Genomic DNA, 22,759 nt, shown 5'->3' with positions numbered 1-22,759 from the left:
TCACTTCTTTTTTCGATTGCCAACAAGATTAGCAGTTTTCTTACCAGGTTTTAAAAATCTTGCATAAATCTTCTTCACCCAACCAGATAGGGTAGCACTAAAGAGAAATATTTGGACTTTACTCACATCCTGAACCTCACTAAGAATTAGTTCAACATCATCAAACAAAACCCATATTCAACATTTCATCCGCTTCATCAAGGATGCGGAATTTCAAAAATTTTAGATCAAGAGTTTCCCTCTCTATACGATCCTTTATCTGCTTAGGTGTTCCGACAACTATATTAATCCCTCATTTCAGAGCAAGCTCTTGAGCACGATAAGGAGATCCTCTATATAAATAGTATGAAGACAACCCCACCGCACTACTATAAGCCTGAAATCTGCATACACATGATTTGCAAGCTTTCTAGTTGACAGAAGCACCAATACAGTCGGAGGCCTTCCACAACCATTTTTCTAGCTTCCTTGTACTGCCCATTTGTCAAAGATTTCAAAATTAATTGGAAACACAAAAACCAAGGTTTTACCCTGACCAGTCCATGCTTGACCGACCAAATCAGACCCATCAAGTATGGAATCGAAGTTCATCGCTTGAATAGGGAATAGTGACTCAATTCCCTTGGACTTCAACTTCTTCCTTAGGACCTTCGATATCCTAAATTTGGACACCGCATTCGGGTTCACAGCACCCTCGTCCTCTCCACTTGCGAACACCTCCTCATCCTCATCATTCTTCCTTTGTTTCGGCTCCTTCAAAGCAGAACTGTTCGCCCTCGCTGCCGCATCGGAGATGGTGTCACTCCTCTTCTCATCAAAAGCCTTTTTCTTTTTGCTAATCTTCTTCTCTGAGCTTTCGCTGTCGCTGTTATCAATTTCTTCACCTGCAGATTTGAGGTTTTTGTACTTCCTTTTCTTCTTGCTCTTATTCTCCTCTTCTATAAAGTCATTCGAGTCAAGCTCGGCAGGCCATGGATTCTAACTTTTTGGACTTCTTATGCTTTAACTTCTTGAGCTCATCGAGCTCGGAGGGGGAGAAAAGGAGGAGCGAAGGCATCGAGAATGGGGGAGGGATAGAGGGAGAAGGGTGAAGGAAGAGAGGAGGGAGGGAAGGGTGTTGTGTATCTCCGTGAAAGGGGACGGCGCAAGAGGAAAGAGGGAGGAAAGAAAGAAAGAAGAATGAGGATGGATAGTGAGAGATGATGGGGATATTGTGGACTCCATTATCCACGTCACGGTTAAAGTGGGATTAGAAGGTACTAACGTGGCAAAAATAATATCATGTAATTGCCGGCGGGAGCCTCAGGCCTCAATTGGGAGGCCTATGAGTCACATTGCAATATTTTATCAAATATAAGATTGACATTGATCGATTTTTTTATGAAGGAGAATATTTGTAAATCGATATAAAATATAGGGGTTATATGCTAATTATCTTTTTGTTATACAAATTAATTTTTTAACTTTAAGAAGAAAATTTGTGAAGAGCTATGTATATTCAGATCATGCTTGGAGCGGATTTTACCATTATCCATCCTCGTCTTGAATTTGCTGTCAGTTGGATAAAATTCGTCTTATTTAGATCGATGGTTGCCACCTCTGCCTCTTGGTTGAACTATAAGCTCTAATAAAAGCTGATTGTATTCCCATACACTCTATCACGATGGATAGCATATAAGCAATTTCATCTTGAAATAATAAGGTACGTGGGAGATGATAGATTCCATAATCTCAGGGTATTTGAGATTTTCTCTCTCTCATTACCAGTCAAAGTTGGCCATTAATGAGTTAGCTTCTTACCTTAACGAGATTTCTTTTAAGCTAAAATCTATAGATTTGAGGTGGAAAGAGAGAGAAAAGAGAAGACGAAGCAGCTCGAGCAGTTTCCAAAGTGCCTCGTTCCTACACCGGTTGGTTCGGTTTTATCAAAGGTCTATTGCTCCCATTATCTTTAAAAAAAAAAAAAAAAGATCCTGCCGCTAAACCGATCTTGAGATATTGCTGGATGCATCAAAGAAAAACTTTTTGATTCCCGAATTCATCTGAAAACGATATTGCTGGATTCGAGCACAGTCAAAGTTGGCCATTTTTCCCGAGGCTACCTGATGACCCAGAGCTCCATACCCTAAGACACTGCCATATATCAACAATTCAGATTTTCGACAAACCGGACACAACAGAATGGCGATGGTTTTCAGGTAAGAAATTCCTGACCATAACCTGTTATAGGTTCTCAATGGATGGAGGAATCAAACCATATATTAGTATGGTCCTCTGAAAAATCAAGATTCCTGAGAGGATTAAATTCTTCATGTACTTTGCCTATCAGGACAAAATCCTAACCAAAAGTAACCTTGTCAAGCGAGGTTGGCAAGGAACAAACAAATGCATCTTATGCGATGATGTTAGTGAAACAGCAGATCATTCTCAAGGAGAGTCTGGCACATAATACTTCTTAAAGATTTCTATTCGGACAGCATACCAAGTTCTCAAGAGGATCTATGGAGGTTGCAAGGCTGCAGCAAAAATATACTCCAGGGCTGCTGGATATGCTGGTAGCAGCGGGTTTATGTGGTCTATCTGGAAGGAGAGAAACAAGCGCTGTTTCAACTTCCATGCTTACCTCCCAAATCCGGTAGCACAGCAAACTACAAAGTTGCTTCTATTCTGGGCAACACACTCCAGACATGTCAACATTGAAACCATTACTATAGTAGCACAATTCATTAAAAGGATGCTTGGCAATCTTGCTGCGAGAAATATCATCAATAGAACGCAGACCTCGTCCGAAATCTGACGACCTATTTTCCTGCAAACTCATTTTTAGTAAACCCATCTTCTAAAAATCCGCTGGAATCTATTTTGACTGCTGAAACTCTGCTCTATTAAAAATCGGCAGTGCTGTATTGCTGAAACTCTATCGGCCTGAAATACTATAACCTGTAAACCTGCATACGGATTTTGCTGAAAAGAATCGAGGTACCCATCCTCATTTAATTTGCAACCCTTGACCCCCTTCACAACACTGTAAATTTACATCAAAAAAAAAAAAAAAAAGCCAACTCATTTCTGTCTTTTTTTTTTCTTATTTTTTCTCAAAATACAAATCCAAATCTTCCAAAAAATACTAAATCTAGAGGAAATGCTGTCAGAATTTTGTGAAATCATGATGTAATACTTGAATTCACGCTCTAGAGCATGGATCAAAGCTCAAAACTTACACCAAAAAAATAATTTAATCTAAACATATTTAACCCATTCAATGAATTATGGATATTATATGGAGAATGGTTGATTCTACAATCCTACTGGATTTTTGGTGAGCTCCTACTTATTTTTAAAGTTATTTCACAAAATATAATGTAAAATTATTAAAGATGTAAAATTCATGAATAACATTTGTTATCACCTTTTATAGCATGCCACAACTACAAAAAACAATTCACGATGATGATTGCAACCATCCAAAAACACAGGATTAAGCACTCTTGAGGAGTATGGAGTCTTAACTTATGAACTTTTCAAAAAAACATCAAATCAAATGGATCAATCCGAGGTTTATTGCAAGTTCCGACTACGACACAGCAGCAACCTATAGCCAATCGCTGTACATAGCTTCCCAAAAATATATGGTGAAAGAATATTACAATCCCCATAATATAACAATACTGACAAACAGTAATCTACATTAAAATGCAAATTAATAAATGACTAAGCCTAAATAAGAAAGAAACTAACTTGGTTTCCGTAGTGAAGCATTTGATGAGCATAGGTGCGTCGGATTAATTAAGTAGTTCAGATAGCGTCTTGTATGCTGCTGCATTTTTGGCATCCTTCACCCTTGACGTGGGGTCACTCAATGAAATAAAAGAATTATCCCAAGTTTCAACTAGAACCGAACATACGAATCTCTTGTCATGAGCAGGTCCATCTTCTCTCTCAGTTCTGCAGACTTCAATAAAATATGTAAGTATAGGTTATATTTCTCAATCTGCTGGCAGCGTGAGAAGAGTGTCATGGAGCATTTAAAGGAAAAGAAAAGAACTATGGAATTGTTTAATGATGTGATTATGAATGTAATGCTGCTTGTATCCTCATTCGAATGGTACTGACTCTGAAGATGCTACAAAAGACACTAGGAAACTATACAATGTAAGCATTATCCACCTATTTTCAGGGAAAAAAAGACACATACAAAGATATGACACAAGTACATGATTGGAAAAACAGAAAGAAACCAATAGTTGATTCAGCGTGTTATTGTAAAAGCATCTGTGTGTGTGCGTGCGCGCACGCGCTTGAAGAGAGAGAGAGACAGAGGGGTCTTGGTCTCATGTTATAAGTTCACACATATTTGTCATTCCTTATTTTCCACTTAGAATATTCTTTTTTACTTTGATGCATCTTACATAATTCTGTCGGTGAGTCAATTAGCTATACAAGTTTCGATCTAATTTGATTTTTTCTACTTCTTCCTTTGAGCTTGATTTGTTTCCAAGAATCATACCCCATTTTAACATAATTCAAAATCTGTATCTCTTATTTGAGTAGATTACGGTATCAGCTTCAATTGCATTTGATTCCTTTCTAGTTCTGATTTCAGGTTTGAGTCAAATGATTCTCCATTGAGATTTTCAGTTGTGACAATCCAAATCATAAAAGGTTCGTTCATCCTGAAGCAAACAAGCTTGCAGGATTTAAATCTCCGAACGCAAGGGATCCAACTTACTTGGCAAGAGGAAATGAAATTGCTTCTGTCCGAGGAATCAAATTTGCTCTGATATAAAATATTGCTCAAAAACTCAAGCTTGTCTGATGCGAAGCTTTTCTGATACCAAGTAATATAAGATGCCTTGAACTCTAATGCTATATAGGAAAGAATTCAGATTTGGGGTAACACAAAGGAGAGAATTGAGGTATGAAAATGTGAGGCTCCTCAGGACCTCAACCACAAAAACATGAGAATGTGGTTCTTGAAAGGAATCATCATTAAATTTCCATCTATCTCATGTTCTTTCCTTGATGCTGGCAGAACTTTGTCTTAGCATGAGTATCCCAACAAGGCAACAAGCACAATCCAAACTAAGCTAGCTGAATAAGTAGCTTTAAACTGTGCAAACTGAACAGAAGAACTAAAAATCATAGTGGCACTAATGATGAGTTCCAAAATAAACATTCAGTTTGATAAATTGGTATCAAGTAAATGTGACATGCAACTGCAAAGCCTGAAGATTCGGCGGATAGATTTTTCAGTTTTCTGTTATGTTTATGTTAAATTTGGAGGAATTTAGATGTTTAAATATTTTAGATTATCTTCACAAACCTTTCCTTGATCTTAAAATAGGAAGGTTTAGACTATCTTTGGATTGAGGTAAACGAATTGCACACCGATATTTGTTAGTTTTAGCACCATTCTTAAGGTTGGTTGGCTTAGAAATCCAAAATTCACCAGATTATTTCCTAAAATAAGTTTTGCCGAGACTTCCATACCCTGTCTTCTTCCTCTGTTTCTCCTGGTTGCTTTATCTCATCTTTAATTCGTTCTCCTCAATATTGCTGGGTGCTCCTAAAACACTCTGTTATGTGCGTTCCAGTATAGATTTAATAATCCATGTCGAACAATAGCACAGCATTTGCGTGCATGCGGATATTTTCGAACTCATTTTACTTGGTTAATTAAATAGCTATATATGCAACAACTTCAGGGTCCTGTTATCATAAACAACCTCTGTTCTAAAAGAAATTGGGTTATACAGTGTTTATGGAATTATTTCATCCGGGAATATTTGTTGACAAAACCTAGAGAAGAATCAATGAAAAAGATAGGTGCATGCCTGCAAATTTGTTTTGGATTGTCATTGCATATGCATAATGATATTTGTGGTTGTTGCAATTAAAAAGGAAAAGTTAAGGTAACTTATAAAATAGTCAATCTCATTGCCATCAATTGAAATATGATGATAATATGATATCAGGCCTTTTGTCCTTTGTATTTGCACAAATACCCTGAAACCCTAAGAACAGTGTCCTTGTGGATTTTAATGCACAAAATATATCATACTTTCCACATCTCATTTATTAAAGTGGAAATTTTCCACCATGCACAGTGTCAATTAGTGCAACATTATACGGTTGCAAATATTGCTTCAAAGAATGTCAATGCGATTGAGGCCTAAGGTCAGCTTCAGAAATGTAATCAAACAACTAAAAGGAAGCAAAAAATAATCTATTAATTTTTACATGAAGAAAAGTTATTTTTAAAATGGCACAATAGCATAAAATTCAAACGACCTCAATTTGAGTCTTAATTAATAGACGTAAGGCTCGCTGTTTAGGTATCTGTTTTGAAAGGAAAACAAGTCATTAATGAATCGTAATAAAGTGTTGCTTCACCCTTGGCATGCCTCAGCATGAGATGAGCAAGCAAACACTACTAGGACCACTTAGGATCATTTTTGTAGGAAATTTATACAAGAAAAATTAAGTTTACTTGCTTTAAACAAAACATTAATTAACATCACTTTTAAGTACTTCTAGGATCTTCTTTTTTTAATAACAAAGAGTTTGTATATAGTAAAATGTGGGACTGGAAGACATCAATGCCTTTATGTGAAAGCATTATAGACTTTTCCATGTGGGTGACTGAATAATGAAATTAAAATTCTAAATTAAATCCTAACTTACGGATTTCTAGCCTAAATGGATCTTTGGCTGCTTTATTGGCTAATCCATAGTATGATCAATGTGAAGACACTAATTTTTCATAGTCTAAGAGCCTTTAAGAATCAATTACATATGTAGAGAGAGTCCCAAATTCTAGGAAGGAGGAGAGCTTTTGTTCTATTTTTCTTCATAATGTATAAAACTGCCTTACAGTTTTTCCTTTTAAATGGTCTTGGGTGGTTACTAAAAGCAACCACCCAAAACTGCCATTCCAGCTCTTTTTTTTCTAAATCATTTTGGTTAATGGGTTAGGCATCATGGGCAGATTAAATTCTACATACCAACATCTCTCACTCGCACACACACGATGCATTTGACTCATCTCTATCCATATTTCATATCCATTCATACTAGGTAAATAGACCATGCAACCAACAAGTATTCAAGAGCTTATTTGCCACGTACTTGTTAAGGATATATAACATCTCATTCCCAAGAGATCAATACCCTAAACTAATTTTGTCACATTAGTCCTAACATCTCCGATCCCTCTATTAACAATAGCATTAGAAGGATGTTTTACCTCTTTCACTACCATGTATTCACAATGATGTCCTTTTTCCTAGCTCATGGATGACATAATTGATCGATCGATGAATATAAGTATGGATGTAGAATAAAAATATAATCTTCCTTTACTACTCGCTCTCCATTTTTATTCAGCTACTTTCTTAAACATACCCCATTGAACCGAATCATATATGGCCATTGGGGATACACTAAAATAGTAAATACTAAAATAAAATTTTAAAAAATAGTCAGAAGTCCTTAAGAGTAATAATAGAGGTTGTCGAACCTCAAGCATCTCGCACAATGAGAAAGTAGGGATCCATTCTCTCACTTCCTTATTAGTTGCATAGTATACATGGCATGAACTATGTATACAGTGTTTACTATTTTCTAAGAGTATATGTCATTTTCTAAATGAACCATCATACAAACTTAAATTCAGACACCTTGGTGCCTAATGTGAATTCTCCTAGTTAGTATACTCTTATATATACAACTACTCGAGAATTCATGTCTGGCTTCTAAATAGGCTAGATTAGATGATGGGATATCTATCTCGATTAAATATATAATAATGATCTAATCTTGATTCTTTTATCAAGACGATATAAATTTTAAGCTCAAACTCTCTTAGAATTTTTATACTTAAAATATTTCATTTCTGCATGCTCCTCAGCACCAAAAGCGATTGCCTATGTGAGAAGGCCAATCTTTGCCTATCTAACATACTTCACTTCATGTGCACTAAATATAACTTTGACATAATACTCATGTGTGTGTAATTGTTAATGGGCATTGAAAAAAATGAACAAAATGATCATTTTATGATGTGAATATTATACTTGATATAAGTATATTTTCAAAGATATATAATAAATACTTGTTCATAAGTTTCACATCACAATTTACATAGCCCCAATAATTTTACATGTTTCATGTAAACATCTCTAGCTATTGACTTGCTGAGTGAATCCGCCACCATTTGATGTGTGAAAATATATCATATAACTACTTTCTTTTATGCTATAATATCTTTCATAAAATTATACTTGAAATCAGTATGTTTGGTTGTATAGCGATATTTAGAATTTTTTTATGTAGTCTATTGCTATTTGACTATTACAGTGCACTATCACTGATCACTTATTATCATTTAGCATTTTTAAATGTAATAAAAAATTTCTCAATCAAACAGGTTCTTGTACTATCACTGAACATGTCGTAAATTCAGCTTCCATTATGGACAAAGCTATATAGATTTATTTCTTGTACTCCATGATATGATGCCATTATTTAGAAAGAAAATATATTCAGACATTGATTTGCATTCATCTATGTCTCGTCACCAATCAGCATCAGTATAACATTGCAAATGCAAATTAGATCCTTGATAGCAAAGGGAAAAGTCTGCAGCACTTTTTAAATATTTAAAAAAAATTTTGATAGCTTTCCAATATTCTTGTCTTGGATTTGATTGATACTAGCTGACCAAGCTTATTGCATAACAAATATCCAGCCTTACATACATTATAGCATACATAAGCTTTCAACTGCACTTGAGTATGATATTTTGGATATTATTTTCTTTTCTCATGGAGTCTTGAAATACATTTCAAGGCTCAAGCACTCATCTTTTGTTATAGGAGTATCAATAGGATTATAGTCATTCATATTAAGATGTTTAAGAATTTTTCTAATATACAATTGCGAAAGAGCAACGAGTTTTCTTGAACTATCTCAATATATTTTAACACCAGAATATAATCCGCCTCACCCATATCTTTTATCTCAAAGTTTGAGAATAACCACTCCTTTATAATAAGGACAAACTTTGTTATTTCTAACCAACAAGATATCATCAAGATATGATGATATTATTATAAACTTGTCCGTGAACTATTTGACATATACACAGTGGTCTTTGCCAATCATTGTAAAATTATAAGAGATTACCAATTGATGGAATCCCAAATACCAATATCTAGATGATTATTTTAGACCATATATAGAATATCGTAATTTACAAATTTGACTCTCTTGGCCTCTAATAATGAAACCCACTGGTTACTCCATATAGATTTTTCATCTAGTTCTCTATTTAAGAATGCTGTCTTGATGTCCATTTGATATAGCTCCAAATATATTGGAGCTACAATGGCTAGAATTAAGTGAACTAAAACAAACCTTACATTTGGAGAAAAAGCTTTCTCAAAGTCTAAACCCTTTTATTGAGTATAACCTTTCACAATAAGATGAGCCTTATACCTTTCAATGGTTCCATCAATCTTGTACTTGATCTTGAGAATCAATTTGTTCTCAATTGCCTTTCGTGCGGGTGGAAGATATACAAGTTTCCAAATATTTGATTTGCCTTCATAGACCCCACTTCTACTTCAAGCTTTCTTTCATTATTTTTTCAGGATAAGATAGAGCCTTATGAACTATTCCAAACTCATCACTATCTTGTGGAGTGATTAATAAAGTTTTCCCTCCAATTTCAAAACAACAACCGGGTTTGTTCTTATGATTACTTTTCTATAATTCAAATTCTTATGAATCCCACTTGATTATTCTTGAGATCGAGACATCTTTTTTGTGTCTCAATTTGACAAAGATTGATATTATCTAGTTTCTCTATTTTATGTAAAGAAGTACTTTGTCAATCTCGCCTCTGCTCGAAAAAATATTCTCAAGAAAAGTGATATTCCATGATTTAATTTTAGTTATGCTTCCGTATTTCTATTCATTTAAAAATACATAACCTTTTGAGTATTCTGAATATCTGATTAAGATACATTTTTTTTCTTTTGGATCCAACTTTCCATATTGATTAGAAGGATACAGACCTCCAAGGTCTTAAATGACTTGGTCATGTTTTCTACCCATCCATAGTTCACCAGATGTGAAAGAAACTGATTTATATGGTTAAGTATATAAGCAACAATCATCAATACATCTCCCTAATAGAAGATCGGTAGGTTTGTTTGTGCCATTATAGATCTAACTATTTTCAAAAGAGTTCTACTTTTTCTCTTGAGAATTTCATTTAGCAAAGGGATACCAAGAACAGCTAATTGCCTCATAATTTTTTTGTCATTACATAATTCTTTAAATTGTTCAGACAGATATCCCTAGAAAAAAAGTATTTTTTTGTGATGAATGTTTAGTGATAAAATAAAATATCATCACTAAAAGTAAGGTTTTTGCAATAAATTACAATTTTATTGCAAAAAATCAATTAATTACATTACAACTTTGTGGTTGTTATTTAAGACTTGGGCATTTCATAACTTTATAGGTATTATATGAGACATCATTTTATTTATAAACTTTTATTGTTAAGATGATACATGAAGGAACATGCATTCGCTAATAGCAAAAAAATTATTAGCGATGACTAATTGCCATCTCTAATCGCAAAGTTACCATCGCTAATACTATTAGCGATGGCAACCCTTGCTAAAATATTATCAAAAATAACATCATCGTTAATTATCATTATTAGCGATGGCAAAAATTTCATCGCTAATAATAGTAATTAGCGACGACATTAGTGACAACAAAGCCATCGCTAATAATTTAAATTTTTTATTAATAAAAATTTAAAAAATTATTAATGATAATAATATCATCACTATACTATTGCTAATAATTTTTTTTAATTTTTTTAAAAAATTATTAGCGACGATATTTGCGTCGCTAATGTAATTGCTAATAATTTTTTATTTTTTTAAAAAAATCATAATTAGATATTTTAGAATCTATTTTAATCATAGTAACAAGCAATAATATTTTTTAAAATTTATTATAAATAAAATAATAATTATTTATCATAATCATAAATATAAAATTAATTATATTATATTAAAAATATAAATTTTATAATTTTATAAATTTATACTACTTTATAAATATTAAAATTACATATATATTTAAAAAAAATTATGTGAAATCCTTCTCGCCATCCTCCTCATCCTCCTTATGCTCCTGTACATCCTCTCTAGCAACTGATGGATGAGAACCGAATATGCCCGCATCATATAATAAAAAAATAAAATATTATTAATAAATTTTGATATGAAAATGTATATATCGATACGAAAATATATATTTCGATATACTACTTTGATTCTTGAACAGATTATTTCTGCATTTCATTCAATGATACGAAGCTATAAACATCTTCGACCTATCGATTAGATAGTTAGATTGAATTTCTACCTCCTAAGTCTCTTTTTTGGACTCAAGCCTAAACATATGAAGCTTCTAAATATAAAAATTTAAAATAAGTAAAAAAAAATTATAGCAAGACTTACCTACTGTGATGGCTATGATAATAAGTTCAACTGATCGTGCAGATGTGGATCTCGAAGAATCTCAATAACTGTATCATGGATGGCATCTCGAAAGCTTTAAGGTCACTGACTCCAAAGCCTCCGCACGACCTGCTCCACATGTGCATCATCCATGTCTGGATCATCGAGGCCTGAGAGAAAGAGTATCAAGCTACTGGAGGATCGAAGCTATGGTCGAATTCTATGATCGATTCCTACTCACCCCTCCAATGGCTCTGAGCTATCCTTCGAGATCAAGGAGGGGCAGAGAGGATGGATCCTCACCGTGCCATGATACGAGATACTCTGTGTAATCTGCCTATACAGTTTAAAAATTTATTAGTGCATACATATCAGTATATATAAAAATTAATAAATAATATTTTAAATTTTTACCGCGATCTATCGAGATCTAGGATCTAAGTAATCACTAGTCTTCCTAGACTGGTGTGTGGCCTCTCATATTTGCAACTATCGTGATGCACGATCTAGCTGCCATATCTATAATAAATAAATAATAAAATAAATTAATAAAAATATTTATATGATCAATTCAATATAAATTAATTTAGATATAAAATTTTTATCAATCTATCAGCTATAATATGTATGCCAATGGAGCCACCAGTGTGCTTGTCGGATGCTGCTAGATGGACTGATTCTGACATGCCCTCTGCCACCTACTAGAGTACTCCTCAGTACTCCACTAGTCGCAGAGGGCCTCCCATATGTCTATCTACATCCAGCGACCTGTGTAAGACTTTCAGTCTGATGGTGATTCAGAACTGGAGTGCTCTATGATAGACTATCGAAGGCTGTACAGTCTATCTCAAAACCTCCATGTGGCTACCTCCTCGAAGGTCCGACGGCCAGCCTCCTCATTCTGAGGAGTCTCAAATCAATAGTACTCCTGCAAGTAGAAGCAACAATTTATTAATAAATAGAATACAAATCTATCATAAATTTAAAAATTAAACATCTTCGATTTATCAGGAATATCTCTCAAACTACATTACAAGCCTCCGATAGCCAATTGGAGAACTCCTTCATCATTTTTTTCAAGCATAGAAGCTCCCAACAAGCTTCTCATCATTCGATCGCATCATTTTTATTATTGCTAGCATCTTATCATAATAATTGATTGTCATATTAAATTCGATCTTCAAATTCAACAACTCTAACACAGCTGATAATACAATGTATGTTTCACATCCTGATCATAGTGGCTCATCAGCATCTTTTAGCATACGATAGAAATCATCGCTGTCAGTTTTTGGATCGTCTCCCATATCCTAGTCAAATTTAGGACCAGCCGCATCTATAACCTTATCTACCATTCTGTCTGTATCCCTGTCCTGCTAACTTCTAACCCTTATAATTATCTCCCATATCTCTCCATGTAGATACCAATATTTGTAGTTTGATATAAATCTATTCCTATATAAATGAACAATTACTGTATTCTATCAAGTATTTTTCTATTGACACATCTCTTATAAGGACAACGAGCCTATCCTTGAACTAAGAGTGCAGCATTCTCAAAAGCATAATCACAGAAGTACTTGACATCCTCCTTATATTTAGCAGAAATCACTCCGTTGGCTACTTGACGGTCTATCCAACTACGATCATGGTACTCTATTTAAGGATTCTGCATATACAAATATAAGAAAAAATACTTACAAAATATTTTATCACTTAAAATGGCTTACATAATAAATGCATCTTATCATTAACTAATAGGTATAGAAAATCTTATCTCATTCAGAAATTGTATTAATTCTATAGGTCAATTACAATAACTAAATGATACGTAATAGGGGCCGAAAAAAATTTTGACAGTATTTTTTCTTAGTTCTCTCCATATGACTAAAGATATATAAGCAGAACTAAAGAAAAATACTGTCTAAAATTTTTTTTGAACCCTCAATATATTGTTTAATTACTGTAATTACCTATAAAATTAATTATAATTTTCAAACTGTCCAAACTGGACAGTCAATTAACCAATGTACATAATTCTCCATCCATATAAAAGTATATAAATATACGAATATCATAGAATATGTACATTAATCAAAAGACGGATCTATCATTATATGCAATGCAATATTTTTAAAATTTTTAAAATACTGGATTTTTAAGTAAATGACATCATTATAAATAAGGATGGTTAGGACGCACGTGTCGTGCATGCAGACTTGGAGCATGCCAGATGACTAGGCCACATGAGCGCACCAACATGGCATCCAGATAAATTGCATCCTGGAGGTTCTAAAGTATCCAGCGGGATTGCAAATAGGATGGAAAATGGGTCGGGCTTGGCCAGGCCACACCTCTCCTTGAGTCCAGTTCAAAAATATTTTCGAAGTTCGGGCCGAGCCTAGGATTTAGAATCCAATAGTCGAGTTGCTTTGACCGCCACTAGAGTAGATGAGTAGGCCAGAGCCGATGCACCAGCGGTGGCCCGATCTCGAACCCCTACCGTCAAAGGCAGTAGGACTAGTCTCACTGGAGAGCTTTCTGGAGTAATTCATATCTTGAAAATAATATTAATTTTAATAATATTATTAAAATTAATAATATTATTAATTTAAATTAATTAAATATTATTTAATTTAAAATAAATTTAATTAAATATTATTAATTTAATTTAAATATTAAATCTAATTTAACTAAATTTTATAAATATTAATTTAAAAATATTAAAATTATAAATCTTATAAATAGCTGTCACCGTCGCCATTGTTAATACTCATCAAACTCTCAGAGACGGTGGCACGGAGGCAGCGCTGCACGATAGAAGAAAAAGTTAGGGGGAAGAAAGAAGAAGGTGGGTGAAAAAGGGGGAAGATGGGCCGGGGGCTCGGGGAAGTGGTCGGAGGGAGGTAGGTCGGGGGCTCAAAAAAGTCAGATCCATCAGTAGGAGAAAGAAGGGGATTGGAGGCAGCTGGAGGGAGGCGGGTCGAGGGCTTAGGGAGGCAGCCGGAGGCTTGGGGAGGCAGAAAATGGCCAAGGGCTCAGGAAGGCAGGATCTGATGGTGGAGAAAAGAGGGGACTGGAGTGTGGTAAAGAGGGGCGGCGGGGAGATCGAAGGTGGAGGAAAGAGGTGGGGAAGAGAAAAAATGAAAAGTGAGAAATTGGACGGAGGATGAAATAGGATAGTAATAGTGATGGCAAAATTATCATCGCTAATGTTATTAGTGATGGTAAAATACCGTCGCTAATAAAATTTTTATTGCTAATAACGTTATAATAAAATTAAAAAAAAATTTCAATTATTAGCGACGGCATGTATTCCATCTCTAAAGCCGTTGCTAATAATTATTAGTGATGGTACTTCCATCGCTAATAACCAATTAAGCCATTGCTAATAATTTATCTATTTTTAGCAATAAAAAAATTTTTAATCGTAATATTCTGTCGGTGAATAGCTCTATTAGCGATGGCTTTTTTACCGTCGCTAATACGTGAATTTCTGTATTGATGTAGGAATCTTTATATGATGATGTATTTGAAGGATATTTGAATTATTATGAATATGTTAATTAATTTAAATTTTAATATATTTTATTTATTTATTTGAAGAAAACATAGCAGGTTAATTTTTTTGTGAATAAATTTTGTCATTAATGACAGGTTAACTTTTTATGACAATAAATTTTGTTACTAAAAATTATTTTTTAATGATAAGTTAACTTTCTGTAATAATAAAATTTATCCTTAATGGTAGGTTAATTTTTTTTGTGATAATATATTTTGTCACTAAAAATTTTTTTTATTGGTATGTTAACTTTTTATGATAACAAATTTGGTCACCAAAAATTATTTCTAAATTATAGATTAACTTTTTGTGATAAAAAATTTTATCATTAAAACTACTTTTTTGGTGATAAAATATTTTATCACTTAAAGTATGTATCATATTGTATTAAAAATTCTATTATGATAAAAATATTATCGCAATATTCAATCTTTAGTGATGAAAAAATTTTGTTGCTTAAAATTTATGCTTAAGAATCTATTATGACAAAATATTTTATCACAAAGCAAATTTTTAGCGACAAAATTTTATCACAAAGTTAGATTTTTAGCGATTAAAAGTTTTTGTCACTTAATAATGCATATGGAATAAAATCTTGCTCCTTTTAGTGATGAAAATATTTTTTATGATAAAATTTTGTATCTTTTTGTGATGAAATATTTGTCACTGGATGAGACTTTTTTGTGACACAATGCTATTTTTTGCTAAAATTTATTTTTTACGATAAAATAAATTTTGTCGCAAAAAGTCAGTCATAATTTATTACAACGGGACTTTAGCAACAATTCTGTGATGAATTTTTTTTTCATCGTAAAAAATTTTAGCGATAAAAAATAGACTTTTTTTGACAAAATTTTTTGCCATTTTTTTTTTGTAGTGTATTTACACCCTTGATATGTTCTTAAAGTCTTTATTCTCTTTTCTAACTGATTCTCTACTTTATTTACATATAATCTAAAACACTCTGGTGCTTCAGACTTATGAAAAATTAGATAGACATGGCCATAACATGTAAAATCATCTATACATATAACAAAATACAAAGCCTCTCATCTTATTCTTCCACTCATTGAACCACAGATGTCAGAATGTATTAATTGCAATGAAAGTTTGGCTCTAGTTGCTTTGCCAAATGATTTTCTAATCATTTTTCAGCTGAATAATGCTCACAAATGGGCATTTTTACTTTGAAGAGTGACCCCAATTGATCTTCGCTTGCCAATCTATTCATTCAATCTTGCCCAATATATCTTAATCTAACATGTCAAATACTCATATCTGCATTGCTATTGCTAATAGAGGTATGTAATAAAAAATAACCATTGTCATAATTATACATATAGTGCTCAACATCTATCACAATAAATCATTCATTATATAACTAGAACCATAATAAATAATATCATTAAACAAGTCCACACCATTAGACCTAAAGTTTAAACTAAAACTGAAACTTAGAAGAATAATTGCAAAGATCAAACTTCATCGAAGTTCGAATGCACGTAGGACATCATATAGGAATAAAGATCGGCTACCATGCCAATCTAATTTGCAAGTGCCAATTTCTTTGAACTTGACTTTAGCATTGTTTCCTACATAAATCCATCTTACTCCAGCTAGGATTCGATGATACTCCACAAACATTCCTCAGCCGCTAGCTATATGATCTGTAGCTCCTGAGTCTACAATCATAAATGATAAGATTCAATAAATAATATTAAATTAGAAACATATATGTCACATCGAGAAATAAGATTATGTATTACCTTCTTTTGCTCGGAGCACTCACGAGCAAAATGACCTAATGTGCCACAAGTGTAACATTTTGTCTTGGTCTTATCTTTCTTTCTCTCAGACTGCTTACACTTTTTCTTGCGATTGGTCTTGTTTTTCTTAGGTTTAGATCTACCTTCTTTTATTTCCCTTTCTTGTTCCAATACCTTTTGCGTTTAGAGCCCGAAATTTTTTGGGAGCTAGACTTGGCCACAAAGACTTGCCCAGAAAGCCTTACCATCATAAAGCACTCATCTTTGAGTTCCATATAGCGGGCAACATCAGTAAAATTCTTGATGCTATCATTATGGGTTAAATTAATCTTCATATGCTCCCAATTATCAGGAAGAGAATGAATTAGAGCTCGCACTTGTTGCTTATCGGAGAGAAAATGACCAGCTGACTTTTTGTTGCACAGCTTATGAAGCTTTTGTTTCGATCCTTGTATCTGCTCACCTGCTCCATCCCCTTCAGCCAGAGCGGGCTCAATATCCATGAACCCTGCCTTGGGGCAAGATAGCTTCTCCAATGCATCCCTTGTAGCATTGAGTTTCGCGATTATCTTCTGTTTTGATGATCCAATTCCGATGGTCTGGCCATCGACTAATACGTTCATCACGTTCATTTTTCCAATCTTCCGGTGCTTGAAGCGGATACTCTTCTTATTCTTCCGGCAGAACTGGTAGAGCGTCGTCACCGGCTGCTCACGCAAAGTCTCCAAAGTAATTATCGGCTCCAACATCCCCCTCATTACCTGCTCCCAGCCCAATGATGAAGGCAATCAATTTTAGGATCCAATAAAAAGCAAACGAGAGGTGAAAGCAAAACCAAGAATATTCTGGGTTCAACTATATATCTACCTTCCAGAGCAACTCAAGATTGAAGTCGCAGTCGATGTAGACGGCGGCGGCGATGGACTCGACGATATCGGCTAGTACTTTGGGGGCTTTGATGCTGCAGCCGCCGTAGGGCTCTAAGTCCTCCCCGTCCTCCAATTCTCTCAGCACCGATCGAGTGAACTCGGCCACCTGATCAGGAAATCAATCAACAATTAAGAAGATGTTCCCGTGTTTTTTACGATCGGTAATTCAGAAGGATGGACGGGCGGATACCATGCGATCGAGGTCTGGGGAGTTGCGGCGGATGAGGCGGTAGAGATCGTGGCGGACGGCGGCGCGGGCGAGCTTCTCGGTGGAGATATTGGCGGCGCGGAGGGTGGAAAGCCGGCCGGGCTTGGCGTCGGGATTGGTGAGGTAGACATAGTTGGTGAATGCCATGCCAAGGGCGGCGTCCCCGACGAACTCGAGGCGCTGGTACGTCGGGTGCTCCTGGTAGGACGGGTGGGTCAGCGCCTCCTCGAGGAGCCTCCGGTCTCGGAACGAGTACCCAAGGAGACGCTCCACCGTCGCCACCGCCACGCGCATCCCATCGTCGCTGGCGTCGACCAGAGGCGGTGAGGGGAAGGCTACGAAGCCGGCGACGGTTGGGCCGAGCATCATCCGCCGGTGATCAGCGCGGTTGGCGGGCTTTGGCTTCAACCTTTGGGCGTCAAAAGTGAAATCTGGCGTTTTTCTTCGTCACGGCCTCACGAGAGAAAACCTCCGCTCACCGGCTCAAGTCAGCTAGGGTACTGGGCTTGTGAGTTAAAAAGAAATCGGAATTATTTCTCAAAAAAAAAAAAAAAAAAAATCGGACTTAGAAACCGATACGAAGTCAGAGCGTAGATAATTAAGTAAATCCTAGCAGGAATCGGAGTCAAGAAAAAAGAATATTTACCAAAAAAAAAGAAAAGAAAAAGATTCTGCCGTACGTTATTCATTAATCATTACAGGTGTGTAATTAGATCGATTCAGTATATGAATAGAAAGTTTGGTATAATATGGACGTAAAAGTCTTGCCCTCAAGAGACTGCTAGTACGGAAGGGTCAAGTAGTTTGGGCTTGCGACGTAGTAGGGGAGAGTAATATAATGGCGGCCGCTGCACGTGCCGGCGGCGGCAATGACAAGGTAGACAAGGCGGCGGAGGAGGAGGGCCACCGGCCAAGGAAGAGATGAGGGAATTAAGAGAGCAACAGCAAAGGAAGGAGATTGGGAGGGAAAGCGAACGCCCATGTTTTGGAATTTATGAAGGAGTATATATATCTGGAATTTTGTGGGTTACATTAGCGGGATCGGTGGTTCATGAAGCGTTTAGTTATCTTCTCTAGGTTTAGCAATTTTTAGGGGGTGGACAGTTGCGAAGGATGAGGATGGCGGCACAGTGAAGTCCAAGATAGCGGAGATGGCCGTCTGCCACTTGGAGGTGACGAGTAGGAGGGATTCAAGAGCGTTTTTGTGGAGGAGATGGGAAGGGAAGGGAAGGGGGAGGACATGCAAGAGGCTTACCGCGATGAAATTTGAGATAGAAGAGGAGGCAATGGAGGTGGCAAGGGCTATTGATGGCATCGACGGTGGTCGTTTGGAGGGACTTGAGAGCGTGGATGGAGGATATGGGAACCAAAGGAGGAGTGAAAATCTTTGGCTGCAAGTTGTTCGTTGCCATTTTTCTTTTTCTGTTGGCCCACCATATCACTGTCCTCGACGAGAGGGCGAGAACATGCTCCGGACTTCCAAAGCTCGAACAAGGGCCGTTGAAGACGCCAAAAAAATGGTTGAGGAAGAGATATTGCGGGTCAAGTCCGAGCTCCCGTCCGCTCGGGAGAAGATCGGAGGGACAGCGGCAGCCGAACAGTATCATTGGAAGGTTGCCAATCTCGAGAAGGAGTTAACTGGAGATCAGCAAGGCAGCCTCGATGATGTCCGAAGAGAAGGATGAAGCGGCAGCGGCCCAAGCTACTGAGGAAAAGTCGATGGTGGCTGCAGAGGCCAAGCTCCGAACCATCGCGGAGTTCAAGGCTTCTGTCGCTTTCGAGGCTAAGGTCGCGGAAGGATCTGCTGTAGCTCATTGCCGCGGTTTGACACCTGCTAAGCCCAGGCTGCTCACTCATTATAATAAATTAATAAAAAATTAAAAATATATAAAATATATTAAAATAAGATGAGATATTATCCATAAAAATTGATGTAATATATGATAATTTATTTAATATAAAATTTTTATTGATTTATTATAAATTTGAGATGATATCATCGTTGCAACGAATATTTTTTTATTCGTCTAAAGGCCAGTGATAATGAGACCGAAGAGAGGAGAACTAAACTGCACCATCATTTACCATCGAGTCTGAGATTGCCCCTGAGTCCGCAGTTGAACTTGCACCCAACCCTGCCACTGACGAGGCTCTTTAATTTATCTTTATATTTTTGTGTTCTTGATCTCTTGTAATGGACATTTTTATCAATGAAACAGATTTCTCCTCATCTTTCAATGTGGATTTGTGTTTGCTTTTTATTTTCTTAACCCTGGCGAGATGGTTCGACTTGAGTACATTGCTTGGACTCATGTCCAAGGTAGACCAATGCAAAGACCGTGAGTTCAGGCTAGTATCCAAAGTCAATTCGAGATAGAGCCCATCAATTTGGATATACGTCCGAGGTCGATTAGATACGGAGTCCGTCAGTTCGGGCTCACATCTAAAGTTGATCCAAAGTTCCATCGAAGTTGTCAAATATTGATTTTAAATTATTTGAATATCTTATATGTACTTGGGCTGATAAATGTTTCATTTGGACTTTGTTATTGATATAGATAATTATTCTTATGCTTGATGACCTATGTGTGTATATACACTTTTGTTTGATATGCAGAAAATTGAATTTTATATACTAAGTAGTTGAATGTGGTGCTTTAAACTAGCAATTTTATGATTGCCTAGCAATAATGTGATACTATAATTGCCATATCAATGGTTAGAAATATGGCATTATCATTATTTTGTCATAGGTTGGAAATGTGGCATTATCATTACCTATCACAAGTAGAAATATTGCATTATAGTTGCCTTGTCACTAGCTAGAAATGTGGCATTAATATTACCCTATCACGAGTTTAGGATAACACACTATCTGGAGTAAATCGATTGTGTTGATCCACAATCCAGAACAAATATCAAGAAAAAAAAAATAGGGAACAAATGCTGGAAGAAAAAAATTTAGAGAAGGAAAAAATTTCAAGAGGGAACAAAATTTTTAATTAAAAAATAAAAGCCCAAAAGCTTCTCTCCCCTATAAGGACCATGCCTCCCCTCCCCCCCCCCCCCCCCGAGAAATTCTTTGTGCACCGTGAGCGGTGTAGAAAATCCGATGCGAAGGGTATCGTCTTATCTCATTGGTCCACGTAGCCATCACTTTTCAACACACATTTAATGCTTGCAGTTTTATTTTTTTATTTAAAATTTTGAATGATAAAAATACCTCTACTTTTTGAAAAAAATATGATATCTTACGTCCATATTATGACATCCTACGTGCAGAAAGTCATAATTTGACACACAGGATATCATAATTTAATACAGAATGTCATAATTTTTTTTTAAAAAGTAAAGATATTTTTATCATTTAAAATTTTTAAATAAAAAAAAAATTACATGCATTAAATGTGCATTGAAAGTGGTTGAACAAAAATGCCCCTCCTATTTTATGACATCCTGGACCGTATTATGACATCTTACATGCAGGAAGTTATAATTTGATGCAGCATATCATAATATGCTAGGATCTCATAATTTTCTGGATCATATTATGACATCCTGCATGCAGAAAGTCATAATTTGATATAGGATGACATACTATGCCACAGAATGTCATAAATTTTTTCAAAGAGAAGGGATATTTTTGTCATTTAAAATTTCAAACGAAAAAGTGAAACTATAGACATTAAATATGCGTTGGAAAGCGATGGCTACATAGACCTATTGGATAAGGCAGTGCACTCTACGTCGAATTTTCTACACCGCCCGCGGTGCACAAATAATTCCCCCCCCCCCCTTCTCTCTAGTTCCTATCCCACTACAAGACAATAATATCAACACCTCTCACTAGTTAAGAAACAAAAATATCACTATCCAAACTTCAACTGATAAATAAACTCTAATACATTATGCCTAAGAGTCAACCTAACTAAAGTGGACTTGAATCCTAGCACTATTAGAATTATGGCCAACTAAATAGAAATTCTAATAAAATTAAGACTTGGTAATAAATTTTAACAATCCTATTCATTGTGAAGTTCATGCCAATAATATTGAATTAGCAGATGTCATGAACACCTCAATAGCTTGTGCCATTATTGAGGCAATAACAACAATATGCAATGATTTGTTGAACCAATAATTAAATAATATAGCTCCTTTATTGGCTCGAACAATAATTTTTTTGTCAGATTGTACTTTTCAATGAATGTCTTAGAGTCGGCAATATCCTCTAGCACTTCTTCTTTATTTTCTAGAGGTGGTAACCTAAGAGGAAGGATGAATTAAATTTTTTAAAAATTATTAAAGAACTTAGGCCTAATAACAAATTTAAGAGTGTTTGTGGAGTGCTTAGCAGAAAGTAAATATGTAATAGAAGATAAAGTGTAAATACAAATATACAATCATAAATACATAAGATTAATAATGATTCGGTGCTCAACTTAGTACTTACATCCACTTACCAAGTAAATCTACTTGAGAATTTCAATAATAATTTCTCAAGATTATAGTTTGATTGTTTTCATGAATTCACAATCAAACTTAGTTGATTTTTTCTGACTCATCAATCAAAATCTTATAAATTGATTATTTTCGAGCTCACAATCAATTCAGTTGATTTTTTCCAACTTACCAACTAAAATTTTATAATATCTAATTTATGACTTGGACCAACCATTTAATAATTTTAAGATTTTTTCTAAAAAACTTATAACAATGGATAAAGAAAGATGTACAAGAGTTTG

General features: G+C 35.2%; 1 protein-coding gene and 1 pseudogene across 1 annotated transcript; both read right to left on the bottom strand.

Annotated features, from left to right (window-relative positions):
• LOC105053495 (DEAD-box ATP-dependent RNA helicase 7-like) lies at positions 1 to 1,057 on the bottom strand (annotated as a pseudogene).
• Positions 1,058 to 3,782: 2,725 nt separating this feature from the next.
• On the bottom strand, positions 3,783 to 18,416 carry LOC105053496 (ribonuclease 3-like protein 2). The gene is made up of 5 exons (XM_019853240.3): positions 17,997 to 18,416; positions 17,745 to 17,912; positions 17,289 to 17,638; positions 12,234 to 12,250; positions 3,783 to 3,952 (listed from the first exon to the last, which is right to left on the bottom strand). The coding sequence occupies exons 1-5, from the start codon at positions 18,381 to 18,383 to the stop codon at positions 3,783 to 3,785; spliced, it is 1,092 nt and encodes a 363-aa protein (XP_019708799.3). The 5' UTR covers positions 18,384 to 18,416.
• Positions 18,417 to 22,759: the final 4,343 nt, after the last annotated feature.

Source organism: Elaeis guineensis, chromosome 10, assembly GCF_000442705.2.
Source record: "Elaeis guineensis isolate ETL-2024a chromosome 10, EG11, whole genome shotgun sequence".
Taxonomy (NCBI): domain Eukaryota; kingdom Viridiplantae; phylum Streptophyta; class Magnoliopsida; order Arecales; family Arecaceae; genus Elaeis; species Elaeis guineensis.
The sequence above is the reverse complement of the archived record's forward strand: the minus strand, read 5'-3'. Positions and strand labels throughout refer to the sequence as shown.